A 19,540-nucleotide genomic window follows, 5' to 3' on the forward strand; every position below is an offset into this window, starting at 1 on the left:
CGACCCTGATGATTATTACAAATCCTAAAGAAATGATAAGAGAAACAATGTGTAATTATAGTATGTCAAACAGAATTCTAATCCAGTGAACCATCTACCATTTATATAATAAAATATGTAATAGTTACATCACATTAATTTGTGTTTCACTTGATCAGGACAATAATTCTGCTTGTGTACACTTAGTCTTCAAAATTGGTGCTTTATGTAGTATATTTTTCAGCTCACAATAAGAAAAATTTAGAAGTAACATTTCTTGCAACATACCTGATCCAACTTAGGTCTCTTTAGTTTCTGCAGTGTTCTATCAGAGGTTAAAACTTTTGAACTGCTATGAGCTTCAAAATATTCTTCTACTAAGTCACTCTGAAAGTGGACAGAGCAAAGTCAGTTCTTAGTTTCAGCTATTTGTTTTATATCAAAACCAGACAGTAATATTAGTGTAAAATAGGATATGTGAAATTCTTTATTTGGCAGTCAATATTTTCTTTTTGAAGCAACAACACAGATTAAGGACCAAGCGAATTTAATTCTAGTAATAAAACTGAGTAACTCTTAGGATCATAAAAGTTAAAGAAATGCCTAGATTAAAGTAGTCTGTTCCCAAAAACAATTCCTAAGTTCCAACAGATAATTTCCGTTAAGATTAAAAAAAAAAAAAAAGCGTTTTACATATTAGGACCTTTGTTTTGCCTCACACAGTCCTAAGAAATCCTTTAATAATAGTACAGTTGCAAAGCTGTTAAAACAAGGAGGATACCAACAACAAGGTGAAAAAAGATTTGTCTACTATTTCAGGAAAATGGCTCACTACTTGTTCTACTGGTACTTGTTCTACTGGTGGAGGGCAGGACTACCCTCCACGTTGGTAAGGAAGGGATGGAAAGCCAGTAGGCTTCCTAGACTGCTCTGAATCTTGACACAGAACACCAGGAGAATTAGCCTTTTCTCAAGCCATGGTGTCTGCAGTGTTCTACACAACTCAAGGTGGATCCACAGCCACACAGTCTATTGCTTACACTGACCTGAATACATCAACAATGTTACAAAACAAAACTATATAAAAAGGTATACACTGAGAGGTCTTTCCTCCAATTATCCAATCAATATTTATTTATTTAAAAGATAATACATTTTATACAATTGAATTGAGACATCACCTTTAGCATATACTATGGTATTGATATACGAATATGGACGCAGACAGGCCAGGATAGAAAGTCCAGAAATAGACACAAATATACATGGAAATTTATGTGAAAGGCTGAGAAAATGTAGAAAAGAAAAAAAATTATGTTGATTCTCCCATTTGGATCTCTTTCCTTAGGGTAGCTTATCTTTGAGATATTATACAACTTTTCTTTAAGGTTAAAGTCTCTTCACTTACTGTTTTATCTCTTTTCATTTTCTTAGGAGGTGTTTCTTTGCAAACAGGAGCGGAAACTACTCTACTCTGAGCTTGACTCTTTTGGCTCAGTATGACTTCATTAGTGTCCTCTTCGTATTCTTGTGCAACTCCTTCATCCTCCTCTGAGTTGGAAGCAGAATATTCACTTTCACTGTCAGAATGAGACCTTGGAACTGTGGGGGAAAACGCAATGAAGAAGCTTTGCCATCTGACAAGAGAGGCCTGTGGGACGACAGGAAGAGTGTGGGCTTGGAAGTGAGAGAGCGTGACTGGTGGTTTTCTCATGACTCGCTGACGGTTTCACCAGAGCTAAGTAGGTAAGTTTTCTGAGCACCAGTTTCCTCACTTATCAAATGAGGCGAATAGTGTCTAATTTAATAAACCATTCGTGGAGATTACACTGATATGTATGTAAAGCAACCAACAATACCTGACACATAGGAACTGTGGCAGAAACTGTCAATCATGCCTAATACCATTCTTTCTTCCTTGCTAAGAGAACTCCAATTTTGTAAAATGTGGCAATGTGCCCCACCCTAAGGGATAGATAATCATGGTAATCACCTTTTTCTTTGCCAGATACTTGCTTTCTCAGCCTCCTTTGCAACTACGGTTGGCTATGTAACCCTCTGACCAATGAAACTTGAGGGGAAACTTGCTGGAGGCTTCTGGGAAAAATTTTCCTCACTATGGAAGGAAAGCCCCTTATTTATACCCATAGCTTAAAGCTATGGAAGCCATTCTGCAATATGAAGTATCAAATCTAAAGATGAAAAATGCTGGTGGCAAAGCAAAAAGACAGGAAGAAGCTGTTGAGTCACTACATCAACCATAGAACTGTGTATCCCTCAACTTCTTATGGTGTGAGATCCTTAAATGTCTATGGCTTAAGCCACTGTTGTAGAATTTTCCATTGCTGCCTACTGAAAACACCATCCTGATACAGTACTTACTAAATGGTAGCTACTATTGCAAGTACTACTAGTACACAGGCACGCTCCAGCCCAGAGTTGATACAAGAATTATATTTTTAAACAAACCATAGCCACTTCCCAGAAATAACAAAGCTAGTTTTACACTCATAAAGATAAAACTAGTTTTACACTTAAAAAAATAAGAATAAAACTACTACAAAAAGTTAACTTCGAAAATATGAGTGAAATAACTAACCAAATCAGTATATTTATCCTCAACAATAGATATATTTCAGAATATCCAGATTCAACATAAACAAACACAGATACTAAAAGAGAAACAAAGAAGGAGTGATTTTGTGGGCATGTATAGCTTATCAGATTCAGATTTGCTGACTGCTGCCCACGATAGATGCATGAGTTAGAAGTGGTGGGAGGTACCAGAAAATGTCTCCTCCTAATTTACATGTATACATCATACATGTAGTGACACATGTTTGCTGGTCATTGAGAAGGAAGAGGAAGTTGACCTTCTCTCTGAAAAGGATTCTTCTTTGGGGTAAGGAGGAAACATAGGATATGGGATGTATCTGACATAAAACAATAATAATCATAATTGCAAATACCAGCTCTTACTGCTTCAGATATGCAATCACCTAGTATTATCATTTTTATGTGATTAAAAATGTAGTATGGACAGCTTTATGAAATCTATACCTTGAAAAGAACAGGCTACAGTATGGATTTGACAACGTTAGGTAATATTATTGTCAAGTGGTCAGCCCCAAGAAAGGAGCTGACAGCTCTGAAATACAAACTCAACAAGTCATTTGCCCCAAACTTCAATATTTAAAACTTTAAAACCATTTTTAATCTCCCAGAAGGCAGGATCCATGTCTGTTTACTTGGCCTTGGATAGCATGCAGTACAACTATGAATATCTAAAATTATTTCATTATAAAATTTCTAAATAAATCAACAGAACCACTTCCAAAACTGACTCAAAACAAACTAAAAAGCATGTTATTTTATTGGAGAGACATTTTAAGTAACCTCAACATCCACTGATTATAACATAAAAGACACAGTGCTAAGTGTTGGAGTTAAAAATATAAGATATAGTCCTTGCCCTTAAGGAATCTACAGTTTAATTGAGGACATGAACATATCCTTTCTTCCATGACAAGGAATAGCAATAAGTAGTTGTAACAGGGCGGCCCCGTGGCTTAGCGGTTAAGCGTGCGCGCTCCGCTGCTGGTGGCCCGGGTTTGGATCCGGGTGCGCACCGACACACCGCTTCTCCGGCCATGCTGAGGCCGCGTCCCACATACAGCAACTAGAAGGATGTGCAACTATGACATACAACTATCTACTGGGGCTTTGGGGGAAAAAAATAAATAAAATTATTTAAAAAAAAAAGTAGTTGTAACAATGAAAGATAATAACAGCCCACACCCGTTAAGCACATAGCCTGGTCAAGCCCCCGATGAAGCACTTTTGACACCCTATATTTCAATTAAGCTCAGAAGAACTCTGGGGCTAGTTATCATTATCCCTGTCTCGCAGATGAAAAAATTGAGGCACAGAGACGTCCCTGAAGTGGCAGGCCAGAGGCAAGAAGCAAGCAGTCTAAGACTAGAACCTGTATACTTAACCATTACTGCCCCTCGTTCACCAGCCTCTTGTTTTTTATAAAGATTCAGTGTAAAAAGAAACACATACCCATTAATCTTTTCCTTAGAGCACGAGGTGTTGACAGAAACTCACTTTTATCATTGGTCTGTTTAAAAATAAAAAAGCAATATACTTTAAATAGTCAAACAATAATGACAACGTGGAAATTAATTAATGATGGATGAGTGAAAGAGGTTAGAAGAGAAGAAAAATATTTTGTTTTCAATAGACTACATTAGAACTAGATGAGCCTAGTTCCTAGAACTAGAAGACAATGACAAATCAAGTTGTTCGGGAAAAAAAAATAAAGAGTGTACAACAAAAACGATACTAGAAATTCTAAAGGACTCCTAGAGTGATTCTAGAAGTTGTACTCTAGACAGCCATAGAGTATGTATGTACTTTTATTATGTAAAGAAAAGGCATAAGTATCAGGCATCAGTTCCCCATCTTGACAGCCTTTTGAACCACTTTTCACCTATCAGATTAGCAGAATATTTTTTTTTTTTGTGAGGAAGATCAGCCCTGAGCTAACATCCATGCTAATCCTCCTCTTTTTGCTGAGGAAGACCGGCTCTGAGCTAACATCTACTGCCAATCCTTCTCTTTTTTTTTTTTCCCCCAAAGCCCCAATAGATAGTTGTATGTCATAGCTGCACATCCTTCTAGTTGCTGTGTGTGGAACACAGCCCCAGCATGGCTGGAGAAGCGGTGCATCAGTGCGCACCCGGGATCTGAACCCAGGCCGCCAGTAGCGGAGCACGTGCACTTAACCGCTAAGCCACGGGGCTGGCCCGCAGAATATTTTTTTTAAAAAAAGGTAATAGGGGCCGGCCCGGTGGCGCAAGCTGTTAAGTGTGCGTGCTCTGCTGCAGCGACCCCGGGTTCGCCGGTTTGGATCCCGGGCGCGCACCCACGCACCGCTTGGCAAGCCATGCTGTGGCGGCGTCCCATATAAAGTAGAGAGTAGAGGAAGACGGGCATGGATGTTAGCCCAGGGCCAGTCTTCCTCAGTAAAAAAAAAAGAAGAGGATTGGCAGATGTCAGCTCAGGGCCGATCTTCCTCACAAAAAAAAAAAAAAAGTAATAATATCCAGTGACGATGAGTAAGTAAGGAAATAGGTGCTCCTATGCACATGGCAATGGGTCTTTTAACGGGCTAGAAATTTACTGGTGTTAAAGCATTACATTCTGTAAGGAAGAAACACATTTATAACTTTTACTTCTGTATTTTTAAATTTTTAAACATTTTATGGAAGTATAAACTATGTTTTTCTTTCCCTCACATAATATAATATTTTAACACCATTAACTTTCTAGCACATTAAAATATCCACTGCTGCATACATGTTAATTTTTTACGGTATTGATAAAAAGATAAAGTACCCTGGAGGCCGGCCTGGTGGCGTAGCGGTTAATTCTAGCACTCTGCTTCGGCGGCCCGGGATTCGTGGGTTCAGAACCCAGGCGTGAATCTACTCATTGCTCATCAGGCCATGCTGTGGCGGTATCCCACACACAAAACAGAGGAAGATGGGCACAGATGTTAGCTCAGGGCCAATCTTCCTCACCAAAAAGAAAAAAAAGATAAAGTACCCTGTATTTTTTTGGCAATATGAAAATAAAAAATTTAAGTCTGTTGTCTTGTGATAGGTTGTTTGTGCTAGTTACAGATGTTAATAAATTTTGATTTGGGGGCTGGCCCCGTGGGTTAGTGGTTAAGTGCGCACACTCCGCTGCTGGCGGCCCGGGTTCGGATCCCGGGCGAGCACCAACACACTGCTTCTCCGGTCATGCTGAGGCCACGTCCCACATGCAGCAACTAGAGGGAAGTGCAACTATGACATACAACTATCTACTGGGGCTTTGAGGGAAAAATAAATAAATAAATAAAATTAAAAAAAAAATTTTGATTTGGGATATTAAGAATAGTACTATAGGGGCTGGCCCTGTGGCCTAGTGTTTAAGTTCAGCGTGCTCTGCTTTGGCAACCCAGGTTCAGTTCCCGGGTACGGACGTATACCACTTGTCAGCCATGCTGTGGCGGTGTCCCGCGTACAAAATAGAGGAAGATTGGCTCAGATGGTAGCACAGGGCTAATCTTTCTCAAGCAAAAAGAGGAAGATTGGCAACAGATGTTAGCTCTGGGCAAATCATCCTCAGCTAAAAAAAAAACAACAAAAAGAATAGTACTATGATAATTGAGCTGATCTCAACGGGTTTATAAAGTATATGACAGTATGTTTCAAACTTTTTTGATTCTGATCTTTTATATTTTGCCACCTTGATCTGGTACTCTGGTACATATATAACCAAAACAAACTATATTGAAATAACACTTACAAAATAAGAAATTTTCTATTTTATTCTATTTCATTTTTTAAACTGCTAGTCACATCCTACTAAACCGATTTCAAGATTGAGAGTTGAGACAACCTGCATCCATATGGCTTAATTATCAGGTCTGAGAACACCTGTGTCAAAATAACCATTTCAGAAAATTCTCACTCAAAAAGATAAGGCTAGGGCCGGCCCCGTGGCTTAGCGGTTAAGTGCATGCGCTCCGCTGCTGGCGGCCCGGGTTCGGATCCCGGGAGTGCACCAACACACCGCTTCTCCGGCCATGCTGAGGCCGCGTCCCACATACAGCAACTAGAAGGATGTGCAGCTATGACATACAACTATCTACTGGGGCTTTGGGGGAAAAAATAAATAAATAAATAAATAAATAAAGTCTTTCAAAAAAAAAAAGATAAGGCTATAAACTAATAAATAACTCCTCTTTGCTACAGAAATTTCTGCAAACTAATTTATCTCGACAGTTTGCTCATTTGGGCAACCTGTTCTCCCACGAGGACAACAGATTTCTCACCAGGCAAACAGCCTGCTTATCAAACAACAGCTTACTTATCAAGACTCAGTTCGGAGCCGGCCCTGTGGCGTAGCGGTTAAGTGCGCACGCTCTGCTGCTGGCGGCCTGGGTTCAGATCACGGGCACGAACCAATGCACCACTTGTCAGGCCAGGCTGTGGTGGTGTCCCATATAAAGTAGAGGAAGATTGGCACAGATATTAGCCCAGGGCCAGTCTTCCTCAGCAAAAAAGAGGAGGATTGGCCAGGATGTTAGCTCAGGGCTGATCTTCCTCACACACACACACAAAAAAAAACACAAAGGAGAAGATAAAAGTTGTCAATTCCTTTCAGCTACCCTGGAATGAACTGACCAAATCCAATTTAGCTTTCAAATGTAAATTATAAAAGGACAGATTAATGTATTTAATGGATCTCGAGATCAATCTCCCAAGAAACAACAAAACACTATATATAAAAGCAAAACAAAACAAACCAAAAACCATAAAATTGCCAGGCCAGCTCTACTAAGTTGAAAATACCTAGGGATAGTTCTGACACAGAAAAGTCATGACAGTTGGGTCCAGAAGACCTGGCTTCATTTTCCAGCTTTTCTCCTTCCTAGTTAGGTGAACTTAGACAACTCACTTCAGATCGCTGAACCTCAGATTCTCCACTTATAAGTTAGTTATTTAATTGGCAAATACCTGTAAATTATAAAGCACTATATAAATTAAGAGACGAAATGGATTATTATTAGTATTGTTTTGGTGAGGAAGATTGGCCCTGAGCTAACACCTGTTGCCAATCTTCCTCTTTTTGCTGGAGGAAGAGCTGCCCTGAGCTGACATCTGTGCCTGTCTTCCTCTATTTTGCATGTGGGTCACCGCCACAGCATGGCTTGATGAGTGGTGTAGGTCTGCACCCAGGATCCGAACCCTCGAACCTGGGCCGCCGAAGCGGAGTGCACCGAACTTAACCACTATGCCACCAGGCCAGCACCCGAAATGGATATTTTTCATCATGTCTTACTGTGTAACACTAAGGTGTTTGCCTGTTTTCAGTCAACTGCTTACCTTCAACTGAACTTTGTCTGAAGCAGAAGGCCCTAAAGAATGAAACAAAAAGCCATCACTTACTACAAATACTTCACTTTCCATAATAGTCTAGTTACATTAAAAGCAAAGTTGCAGTTTCTACCTAGAAGCCACCACATATTATTGAATTCTCAACTAACTGCATCTGCACTAGAGGCTGAATTGTCACTATTAATGTCATGATTACTCCCATTAGTGACAGCTACATCCTGAATTTCTGTAGCATTCATATACCAAGAAAAAATGGAGCCCTTCTCATGGTTCATCATTTAAAAAGTACACTGTTTAACCTGGTTGGAATGGGTCACGCAAAAACAATAGCTCCACAATTCTCCACAAACTATAAGACTTCCAAAGCCTTATCTCAAATAGTACTTGCCAAAGCAAATCTTCCATGAACATCTGGCTAACTCAAACAAACGACAACACGGTTTTCAGACTGTTTCTAGTTGGCCTTGTCCATTTGCATAACTTCAACCAGCACAGATACTTTCCCCCTTCATTGATAGCTAAATATGGGGATACTAAGGCACACAGGTTGGGGTATTAACTGCATTTTGCCGAATGAATTTTCAGAATAGAAAAGAAAAAATTATATAAAAATGCACTTTGACAAGAAAGAAAGTAACATACTGCAACTTGAAGCAACTTTGAAAACTCTCTTCAAAGAACTGAGGTAAAGTCTTACCCTTGCTACATTGAGGAATGTTTATCATAATTTCAGGATCATTCTTCAAATTGAATGCAGCACTTTTTCTTGGTGTTTTTGCTAGTTCTGAAGCTATAAACAGACAAAAGAAATATATAAAAGACCTTTAATGGGCAACAGTAGATGAAGAGGAGAAATAGCCTTATTTCACTTACATAAATTCTTAAAAAAAAGGAAACTTGCCTGCAACTATTATCAGAAAGATAAACAGGGGCTGGCCCCGTGGCTTAGCGGTTAAGTGCTCGTGCTCTGCTACTGGCAGCCCGGGTTTGGATACCGGGCGCACACAGTTGCCCTGCTTGTCCGGCCATGCTGAAGCGGCGTCCCACATACAGCAACCAGCAGGATGTGCAATTATAACATACAACTATCTACTGGGGCTTTCGGGAGAAAAAGGGAAAAAAAATTAAAAAGAAAACAAAAATAGAGCCGGCCCTGTGGCTTAGTGGTTAAGTGCGCACGCTCCACTGCTGGTGGCCTGGGTTCGGATCCGGGCGTGCACGTACGCACCGCTTCTCCGGCCATGCTGAGGCCACGTCCCACATACAGCAACTAGAAGGATGTGCAACTATGACATACAACTATCTACTGGGGCTTTGGGGGAAAAATAAATAAATAAATAAAATTATTTAAAAAAAAAAAAGAAGAAAAAGAAAAGAAAAAAAAAAATATCTTAAACAAACCTACCCATACTAAGCTATTGCTTGCACCCTCATTTGCTATGTCCCAAGCATCTTTAAGTCTTCCTTCAATTATCCACAAGACTCTCAAAAAAATACAAATAAAGACCTAATTTCGACCTTACTGGTTTCTCTAATTACCATATTCTCCCCCTCTCCTCTCCACTGATCAGCTTATACTCCTTCCATTTCTTTATCATATGTACTTGAGGCACATCTTTGCCAGGTGGCACGAAAGAATGGCCAGAAAGTGGGATCTAACATCAAGTAAAAACTGTGTATATCTAAAATTACACTTTACATAGGGCCAGCCCCGGGGCTTAGCGGTTAAGTGCGTGCGCTCTGCTGCTGGCGGCCCTGGGTCGGATCCCGGGAGTGCACCGACGCACCGCTTCTCCGGCCATCCTGAGGCCGCGTCCCACATACAGCAACTAGAAGGATGTGCAGCTATGACATACAACTATCTACTGGGGCTTTGGGGGGAAAAAAATAAATAAAATTATAAAATTATACTTTACAAGCTCTTAAATCTCTCATAAAATGTGGTATATTTTATTTTGTGTCTAAAACTGTATAGTACCTATGAATAATGTATAAAATATAGCATTGAACAGATGGCCGTTTCTTCAACTGAGCATCAGATGACATAGTTGGCTTCTAAACAGAAGGGGCCATTTTAAATGAAAAATACAATCATTATCTTTAAAGATGCTCACGTTCTCACACTGTGAGAGGCACGTGGGAAATAAGCCTAACTGAAGGAAAAGATTTACATTTCCCAAACTAATACACACTGGGACATTGCTCACTGAGAAAAAAGGTATACACTATTTAAATTATCTCCCTTCTTTTTTTTTTTTTTTAAAGGAGCCTATATAGTTGAATTTGTGTAAGTTAAAGCCACTTTCCTGACTCAAAGTCTTTCTAACCTATTTCACATTGTTTTATCCTCCAGTCTTGAAACTGACTCAAGATACTCATGACAGTCCCCACAAATGCACTGACCTTTTTTTTTTCTTAACCTCCTTGGTCCTCTGTGTCATTCACTCATCTTTTTTTTTTTTTTTTTTTTTTTAAAGATTTTATTTATTCAGTTTTTTCCCCCCAAAGCCCCAGTAGATAGTTGTATGTCATAGGTTCACATCCTTCCAGTTGCTGTACGTGGGACTCGGCCTCGCGTTGGACGGAGAAGTGGTGCCTCGGGGCGCTCCCGGGATCCGAACCCGGGCCACCAGCATCAGAGCGCACGCACTTAACCGCTAAGCCACGGAGCCGGCCCATCACTCATCTTTTAAAAACCTTCCTTTGAAATGATTCCTCCACTTGGCTTCTATGACATTATGCTGGTCCCCTGGCTACTGCTGGCCGTTACTCCACCTCCTCTTCCCAGTCCTCACCCTCCCCAACACTCCACCCACAGGCACGCCTCAGGCTGAGGACCTGGCCTTCTCTTTACACCAGAAAAACAGACCATTTCTGGATGAAAGGCTGCTGATCCACAGAATAGGAAAAAATTTCACATCAATAAAAAGCCATGTGAGTACAAAGTAATGTAGCTGAGATCATATTGGTTTTATATTGAAACATAAGAATTCTCTACCTGCTTTTAAATGACTATTAAACTACAAAACGAGAAACGAAGAAAAAGGAAGAAAAGGAAAAAGAACAAGAGATGGTCATCATGTATGGCTAGTGACTCTAATAATTAAAAATTGGAGCTTATATTTTATGTCTTTATTTTCATTTTTATAATAATTCGTCTTGTATTTTACACAACAACTGGTCTGCAACATATTGGAAATTTTAAAATAAAATTCCTCTTTGCCTAATGATAGCTTCTCATCAGGCTATTATCTGATCATATCTGACCAATCTATTTTCTTTCTTTCTTTTTTTTTTTTTTGTGAGGAAGATCAGCCTGAGCTAACATCTGTTGCCAATCCTCCTCTTTTTGCTGAGGAAGACTGGCCCTGTGCTAACATCCGTGCCCATCTTCCTTTACTTTATATGGGATGCCACCATAGTGCGGCTTGACAAGCAGTGTATCAGTCCGTGCCCGGGATCTGAACCTGAGACCTCCAGCCCGCCAAAGCAGAGCGCATGAACTTAACCACTATGCCACCAGGCCAGCCGCCTAACCAATCTATTTTCAATTTCCCTACAGTCATCTATTTCTCCAACCTGGAGGAAATCCTCACTGTCCTTTCTACTGGGTATTTCTACCTTTGTTCTTCTGTTTGCATTTATTTACTCATCCTGGACATGTTCTCTGTATTTTACAAAGCCTTCCACTCTAACCCATCCTCTATTTCTAGTCCTTTATCTTGGTTAGCCCAATTATATTTAATCATCATTTATACTCAGAGTCATATATGATTTTCCAGCAGATGATTAAGTTATTTAAAAAAAAATTAAGGTAGTCTATTTTATTGATATATTTAGATGTAAACACAATTAGCAATAATACTTAATGAATGAAAGAAACTTTTTTTTTTTTTTGAGGAAGATCAGCCCTGAGCCAACATCTGCCAATGCTCCTCTTTCTGCTGAGGAAGACCGGCCCTGGGCTAACATCCATGCCCATCTTCCTCCACTTTATATGGAACGCCGCCACAGCATGGCTTGACAAGCGGTGCAGCGATGCGAGCCTGGGATCCGAACTGGTGAACCCCGGGCCACTGTAGCGGAACGCGAGCCACTTAACTGCTGCGCCACCGGGCTTGCCCCTCAAAGAAACTCTTTAAAGATTTTATTTATTTATTTTTTCCCCCCAAAGCCCCAGTAGATAGTTGTGTGTCATAGCTGCACATCCTTCTAGTTGCTGTATGTGGGACGTGGCCTCAGCATGGCCAGAGAAGCAGCGCGTCGGTGCGAGCCCGGGATCCGAACCCGGGTCGCCAGCAGTGGAGCGCGCTCACTTAACCACCAAGCCACGGGGCCGGCCCAAGAAACTCTTTAAAGAGCATCATAACTAAACACAGGTCCTAACTGAACACAGATTTTGGAAAATATGGACAGTCCCAAATTATCCAGAAAACTATCTTTTCATGACTGTATTTTTTTTTCAGATGTGACGACAGAAACGCACAATATAACAATATTTACAGATATAAGACACATCCTCGTAGTGATGTGCATGTTGATTATCCACTCGGATAACTTCTACTTGATTACTCCTCTGGGGTTCCACTCTTCTTTTCACTATTAGTTCTCCCCTTTCTGCAGTGTTCTTTACCCTGCTTCACTGTCTTAGGGTTTCATTTTGGTCTTGCCGTTTATCTGATTTTCCCTCTAATAATTACATTAGCACTTCTCTGGTTTCTCAGAGATCCTACACAGAATTCAGTGATTTTTACAGATCAAAAAACTTTTAATTTCTTTTTCTTTTTTCGTTTTTTGTGAGGAGGATCGGCCCTGAGCTAACATCTGCCAATCCTCCTCTTTTTGCTGAGGAAGACTGGCCCTGGGCTAACATCCATGCCCATCTTCCTCCACTTTACATGGGATGCTGCCACAGCATGGCTTGACAAGCGGTGTGTCGGAACGCATGGGGATCCGAACCGGCGAACCCTGGGCCGCCGCAGTGGAGCGCGTGCACTCAACTGCTTGTGCCACGGGGCTGGCCCGAAAAAAAAAACTTTTAATTTCTTGATGTAGGTAATAAACACTATGAAACATACCAATTAATATAAGTTATTGTATGTACCATGCTAGGTTCAAAATTAATGATGTGTTTAATATTACACTTGTCAGAAAAAGTGAATCCTGCAAATGATTAAATCATATCATGTTCAGAAACACAGGTCTTATAATTACTTCTTATATGTCCCACATCAGTGTCAACACTTAATAAGAGTGACTTTCACTTGACCTTGAATGTTTACATGGTCATCGGCTAGACTGACTGCATAAAGACATACCACTTAAGAAACACATGTAGGTGTTTTATAATTATAGATTATAAGCCCTCTTACACAACTATTACATTTTACCAGGTAGTTAATTATTATTCCCTTGCTCTTGACTTTTTGGTATTTCCAAACCTTCACATACTTATGGACCTCCTTAATTTTCAAAGTGCTTTCACACGTTATTTCCTTTCCTCAAAGCATTCAAAATTGACGACCCCTTGGACCACAGAATTCCAAATATAGTGCCATCTGAATTTCCTTTTTTTCCTTTTTTTTTTTTTGTAAGGAAGATCAGCCCTGAGCTAACATCCATGCTAATCCTCCTCTTTTTGCTGAGGAAGACCGGCTCTGAGCTAACATCTATTGCCAATCCTCCTCCTTTTTTTCCCCCCAAAGCCCCAGTAGATAGTTGTATGTCATAGTTGCACATCCTTCCAGTTGCTGTATGTGGAACGTGGCCTCAGCATGACCAGAGAAGCGGTGCCTCGGTGCACGCCCAGGATCTGAACCTGGGCCACCACTATGGGAGTGTGCGCACTTAACCGCTAAGTCACGGGGTCGGCCCTGAACCTCTTTTTTTTTTTTTTTTTTTAAAGATTTTATTTATTTATTTTTCCCCCAAAGCCCCAGTACATAGTTGTCTGTCATAGCTGCACATCCTTCTAGTTGCTGTATGTGGGACGCGGCCTCAGCATGGCTGGAGGAGTGGTGCCTCGGTGCGCACCCGGGATCCGAACCCGGGCTGCCGGCAGCGGAGCGCACGCACTTAACCGCTAAGCCACGGGGCCGGCCCAGCCCTGAACTTCTTAAAAGAATTAAATTGTCAGTTTAGTTTTTTTTTTTTTTTTAATTTATTTATTTTTCCCCCAAAGCCCCAGTAGATAGTTGTATGTCATAGCTGCTCATCCTTCTAGTTGCTGTATGTGGGACGAGGCCTCGGCATGGCCGGAGAAGCAGTGCGTCGGTGCGCGCCCGGGATCCGAACCAGGGCCGCCAGTAGCGGAGCACATGCACTTAACCGCTAAGCCACGGGGCCAGCCCTGACAGTTTAGTTTTAATGTTAAATGTAATTTGTTATACTCTAGTTCTCTGAAAATCAGTAATTCTTGTGTAATTGGATAACTTAGGTAAAAAAATGTTAGAACAGCCTATTCCTAACAATTTTATATAAACAGTTTTCTATAAAACAAATCACATTTTTCTATCCACAGTGTAAAACTCTTATTCAATAAATTCAGAATATCTCTGTGTGACTGAAGTGGCTCATTTACTCAACAAACATTTGTTAAGAACCTATGCCAGATCTTGTGGGAAGAAAATGAAGACAGGGTTCCTACTCTGAGAAGCTTACAACCTAGATGAGAACAGAAGATATGTGAGCATGACATACTAATGACTTTAAATATGCTTGATAATATAAAATAATATAATATAAAATGACATCCCTCAGCATTGGATGATACATGTGGGGAATGCGGCTAAATACACCTTCTTAGAAAGGGTGAATAAAGATTATAGAAATCAGAAAAGCAACATACCTAATTTAGTCATCTTTTCAGAGTGTTTTCTATTCTGAAAAGAATAAACTTTATTCCCACCATCTGTAGCAGAGCCATTTTTCAAGGATTCTGAAAGAGAAAATGCAACATGTATTTAGGATAAATGGGCAAAGTTAATTAACAAGAAAAAAAATTTTACCTAAGAACTTAAGATTTGTTCCCCTCACTGTCTTGCATAAAGGTTTAACAACATGTATGTATATATAAAATATTTTAAAACATACAACAGGCTATGATACTGTTTATATAAATTTTAAAACACTGAAAACATTATTATTCACAAATACACGAAAATATACATAAAAATACACACACAAAAAAAAGGCCACTAGGGCCGGCCCTGTGGCTTAGCGGTTAAGTGCGCGCGCTCCACTGCCGGCGGCCCGGGGTTCGGATCCCGGGCGCGCACCGATGCACCGATTCTCCGGCCATGCTGAGGCCGCGTCCCACACACACCAACTAGAAGGATGTGCAACTATGACATACAACTATCTACTGGGGCTTTGGGGGGGAAAAAAATAAATAAATAAAATTAAAAAAAAAAAAACAAAACAAAAAACAACACTAAAAATACCTCTCCAGACTAGAGGGACATGTACTCAATTCACGAGGGTAGGTGCCCCTGAGGAGGGTGGACAGAAGGGACTTGATTAGTTGTTTCCTTCTTGAAGCAAAAGTGCAAAGTACCATTGTTAACTGAGGTTGAGATTTAAACATTGTTACATGGCAGAAGCTCTCTTACTCTCAATTAAGACCTTGACTTAATTTCATTCTTCAGACTTCCCTTTAGATAACAACTGCTACATACCACATACTGGACACTCATGGCTAGAAGCCTACTCTCTAGCACGGCAATTCTCAAAGTGTGGTCTGGGGTTTCTGAGGTCCCTGAGGCCAAAACTATTCCATAATAACACCAAGACATTGTTTGACTTTCTGACTCTCAAACACCAGTGTATAGCAAGGTATTCCAGAGACTATACGATGTGTGATGACGTCACCACCCTCTCGGCTAATGGAATGTGTAAAGCAGATATGAAAATCCAGCTGTCCTCTATTAAGCCAGAGATTTGCAAAAATATAGAACAATGCCCTCTTCACTAAGTTTTTTTGGAAACAACTGTTTTTCATTTAAATTATGTATAATTTACATTAACATGTAATGGGTTTATTATTGTTATTACAAACAGTGCCAAACTTTTCCAAAGTCCATGTTCACTCTCCTTATTTAAGACTTCCCGTTGATCTGTATATGGAATAACACTTGGTATTATCCAAACTCCTTAATCTTTGCCAATGTAGTGGGTATAAAATGAATCTCATGGGGAGACATGTTTTAATTTGTCCTTCCCTAATCACTAATGATGTTGAACATCTTTTCACATGTTTCATATTTCCAGAAGAAGAAATACCTTCCCTATCCTGTGACTTTTCTTTTCACTTCTTTATGGTGTCATTTGATGAAGAGAAGTACTGAACTTAATAGACTTTATATTTTAGAGCAGTTTTAGGTTCACAGCCAACTTGAGCGGAAGGTACAGAGATTTCCCATATACCTCCTGCTCCCACATACGCACAACCTCCCCCACTATCAACATCCCACACCAGAATGGTATATTTGTTACAAGTGATGAACCTACACTGACACATCATTATCACCCAAAGTCCACAGCTTATATTGGGGTTCACTCTTGGTGTTGTACATTCTACAAGTTTTGACAAAAGTATGATGACATGTATCCACCATTATAGTATCATACAGAATAGTTTCACTGCCCTATAAATCCTGTGTGTGCCATCTATTCATCCCTCCCTTCTCCTGACCCTTAGCAACCACTGATTTTTTTACTGTCTCCATAGTTTTGCCTTTTCCGGAATGTTAGGATTATACAGGATGTAGCCTTTTCAGATGGCTTCTTGCACTTAGTAATATGCATTTAAGGCTCCTCCAAGTCTTTTCACGGCTTGATAGCTTATTATTATTATTTTTTAGCACTGAATAATAGTGTGTTGTCTGGGTATATCACAGTTTATTTATGCATGTTTGACTTCTTGGTTGCTTCCAAGCCTTGGCAATTATTAACAAAGCTGCTGTAAACATCTGTGTGCAGGCTTTTGGGTGGACATAAGTTTTCAACTCATTTGAGTAAATACGAAGAGCACAATTGCTAGGTCATATGGTAAGAATATGTTTAGTTTGTAAGAAACTGCCAAACTGTCTTCCAAAGAACTATACCACTTTGCATTTCCACAGCAATAAATGAGACTTACTGTTGCTCCACATCTTTGCCAGCATTTGGTGTTGTCAATGTTTTGGATTTTAGCCATTCTTTTTTTGTGTGTGTGTGTAGATCAGCCCTGAGCTAACATCCATGCCAATCCTCCTCTTTTTGCTGAGGAAGATTGGCCCTGAGCTAACATCCATGCCAATGTTCCTCCACTTTATGTGGGATGCCGCCACAGCATGGCCTGACAAGCGGTGCGTTGGTGCGCGCCCGGGATCTGAACCCAGGCCGCCAGCAGCGGAGCGAGAGCACTTAACTGCTACGCCATGGGGCCGGCCCCTTGGCCATTCTAATAGGTGTGTAGTGGTATCTCATTGTTGTTTTAATTTGCAATTCCCTAATAACATATAATGTTCAGCATCTTTTCATATGCATATTTGCCATCTGTATATATCCTTTGGTGAGATGTACAGGTCCTCTGCCCATTTTTTAATTAACTGGGCTGTTTGTTTCCTTATTGTTGAGTTTTAAGAGTTCTTTGTATATTTTGAATAATAGTTCTTTAACGGGTATGTCTTTTGCAAATATTTTTCCTAGTCTGTGTTTGTCCTCTTGAGAAGCACTGAATTTTAATTAGTTGAATTTGTCAATCTTTTCTTTTGATTATACATTTTTAAAGAAATTCTGTATCAAGAGCAAAACCATATTCTCTTACATTTTCTTGTGTAAAAGCATTTAAAATTTGCTTTTCATATGTAAATCTTTAATTAAGGTAATTAAGTTGTTTATGATGGGAGTTAGGGATCCAATTTCAATTTTTCATAAGGATATTCAATTGTTCCAACACCAGTTCATCCTTAGCCTAGTGATCTGCAATGCTACCTCTATTATATATCTAGTTTCCACATATGCATGAGTCTGTTTATGGAGAACTTGTTACCGCAATTACATAATTTAATTAAATGTTTGGCACACAGGCAAAATATGAATTTAAAAATATCAAGTAGTTTCTATATAAACTGAATTAAATGCTTTAGAAAGACTTGATAAACTTTATTAATTAAAACAATTGGTTTCGGGGCCGGCCCGATGGCGCAAGTGGTTGAGTGCACGCACTCCGCTGCGGCGACCTGGGGTTCGCTGGTTTGGATCCCGGGCGCGTACCGACGCACTGCTTGGCAAGCCATGCTGTGGTGGCATCCCATGTAAAGTGGAAGAAGATGGGCACGTGTGTTAGCCCAGGGCCAGTCTTCCTCAGCAAAAAAAAGAGGAGGATTGGCAGATTTAGCACAGAGCTGATCTCCTCATAAAAAAAAAATAATAATAATAATAATAGTAAAAAAAATAATAAAACAACTGGTTTCAAATTAGGCAGATGAGAAACCATAAAAAATTTAAGAAAAAATTGGAAAAAACAAAAAAGCACCCTACACTCAGATTGCATCAAGTGTCTTTAAATGATCAATCTAATGGAAGGAAGTAAAGCCTGAAATCCTAGATGATGCATTATGGATATAGTCTAAAAAAACCTCAAAAACCCAAAGGTGGTGCTGTTCTTCAACCAGCTGATCTCTGGCAAACTTATATTCAAAGAAAAGACTCCGATATATATATATTTATATGTAAAACAAAATGTTTAGAGTATATAAATTATTTTTATGATTCCCTGGTTCTGATATTTTGATTGATTGACCAACTAACAGTGGTTCTAATCATACTGGCCAAGAGGGCTTTACTCTAATATATATATAAAACTTTTTAATAGTTTTCAAATTACTCAATATCAAAAAACTGTGAATATACAACTCACAGAAGAAATTAAAGTGGCTAATAAATATAATAAAAAATGTTTAATGCTGATGAGGGATCTTAATACTAGCTGATAAAACCCTCCTAGGAAGCAATTTGGTAATATGTATGTCTTATAAAGTTCATACACTTTCACCAGTAATTCCACTTTTAGGAGTCTCTTATGAAGAAATTAGAGATCTAAACAAAGATTTATATTCGAGGGTAATCACTACTGCATTAGTTATAATAATAAAAAGTTAGAAACAATTAAAAAGTCTAATAGAGAAACTATATATTACTTATAGATTAAAATGCAATATTTACTCAGTTATTAAAGTTCTTTTCGTTCAGAGAGTAATCTTTAAGAATTTAACAATACATAAAATTTAAAAAGAAATAACACTACAACTTCACACCCCCTTGATGGCCATTATCAAAAACAACAGAAAACAAGTGCTAATGAGGATGCGGAGAAATTGGAACCCTTGTGCACTGTTGGTGGAAATGTAAATTGGTGTAGCTGCTGTGGAAAATAGTATGAAGATTCCTCAAAAAATTAAAAATAGAATTACCTATGATCCAGCAATTCCACTCTGGGAATATACACAAAAGAACTCAAATTGGGGTCTCAAAAAGGTATTTGTACACCCATGTTCATAGCAGCATTATTCACAATAGCCAAAAGGTCAAAGCAGCCCAAAGTCCACTGCCAGATGAATGGA

The 19,540-nt window shown here is 39.5% G+C and overlaps 1 protein-coding gene across 6 annotated transcripts in view; it reads right to left on the reverse strand.

Moving 5' to 3' along the window:
- ORC2 (origin recognition complex subunit 2) overlaps positions 1–19,540 on the reverse strand; it is a 51,128-nt gene that overhangs the window by 21,532 nt on the left and 10,056 nt on the right. For 5 of the 6 annotated variants that reach the window (XM_087435583.1, XM_004426786.3, XM_087435582.1 and 2 more), the window contains 6 exons: positions 14,782–14,871; positions 8,632–8,724; positions 7,923–7,954; positions 4,045–4,102; positions 1,388–1,581; positions 268–366 (listed from right to left, as the gene is read on the reverse strand). In XM_087435583.1, coding sequence (XP_087291709.1) covers positions 268–366; positions 1,388–1,581; positions 4,045–4,102; positions 7,923–7,954; positions 8,632–8,724; positions 14,782–14,871 — 566 coding nt within the window. The remainder of the gene's footprint in view (positions 1–267; positions 367–1,387; positions 1,582–4,044; positions 4,103–7,922; positions 7,955–8,631; positions 8,725–14,781; positions 14,872–19,540) is intronic. The other variant, XM_087435581.1, reaches the window with a different exon arrangement.

Source organism: Ceratotherium simum, chromosome 9 (assembly GCF_057802395.1).
Source record: "Ceratotherium simum simum isolate JZ-2026a chromosome 9, ASM5780239v1, whole genome shotgun sequence".
Lineage (NCBI taxonomy): Eukaryota > Metazoa > Chordata > Mammalia > Perissodactyla > Rhinocerotidae > Ceratotherium > Ceratotherium simum.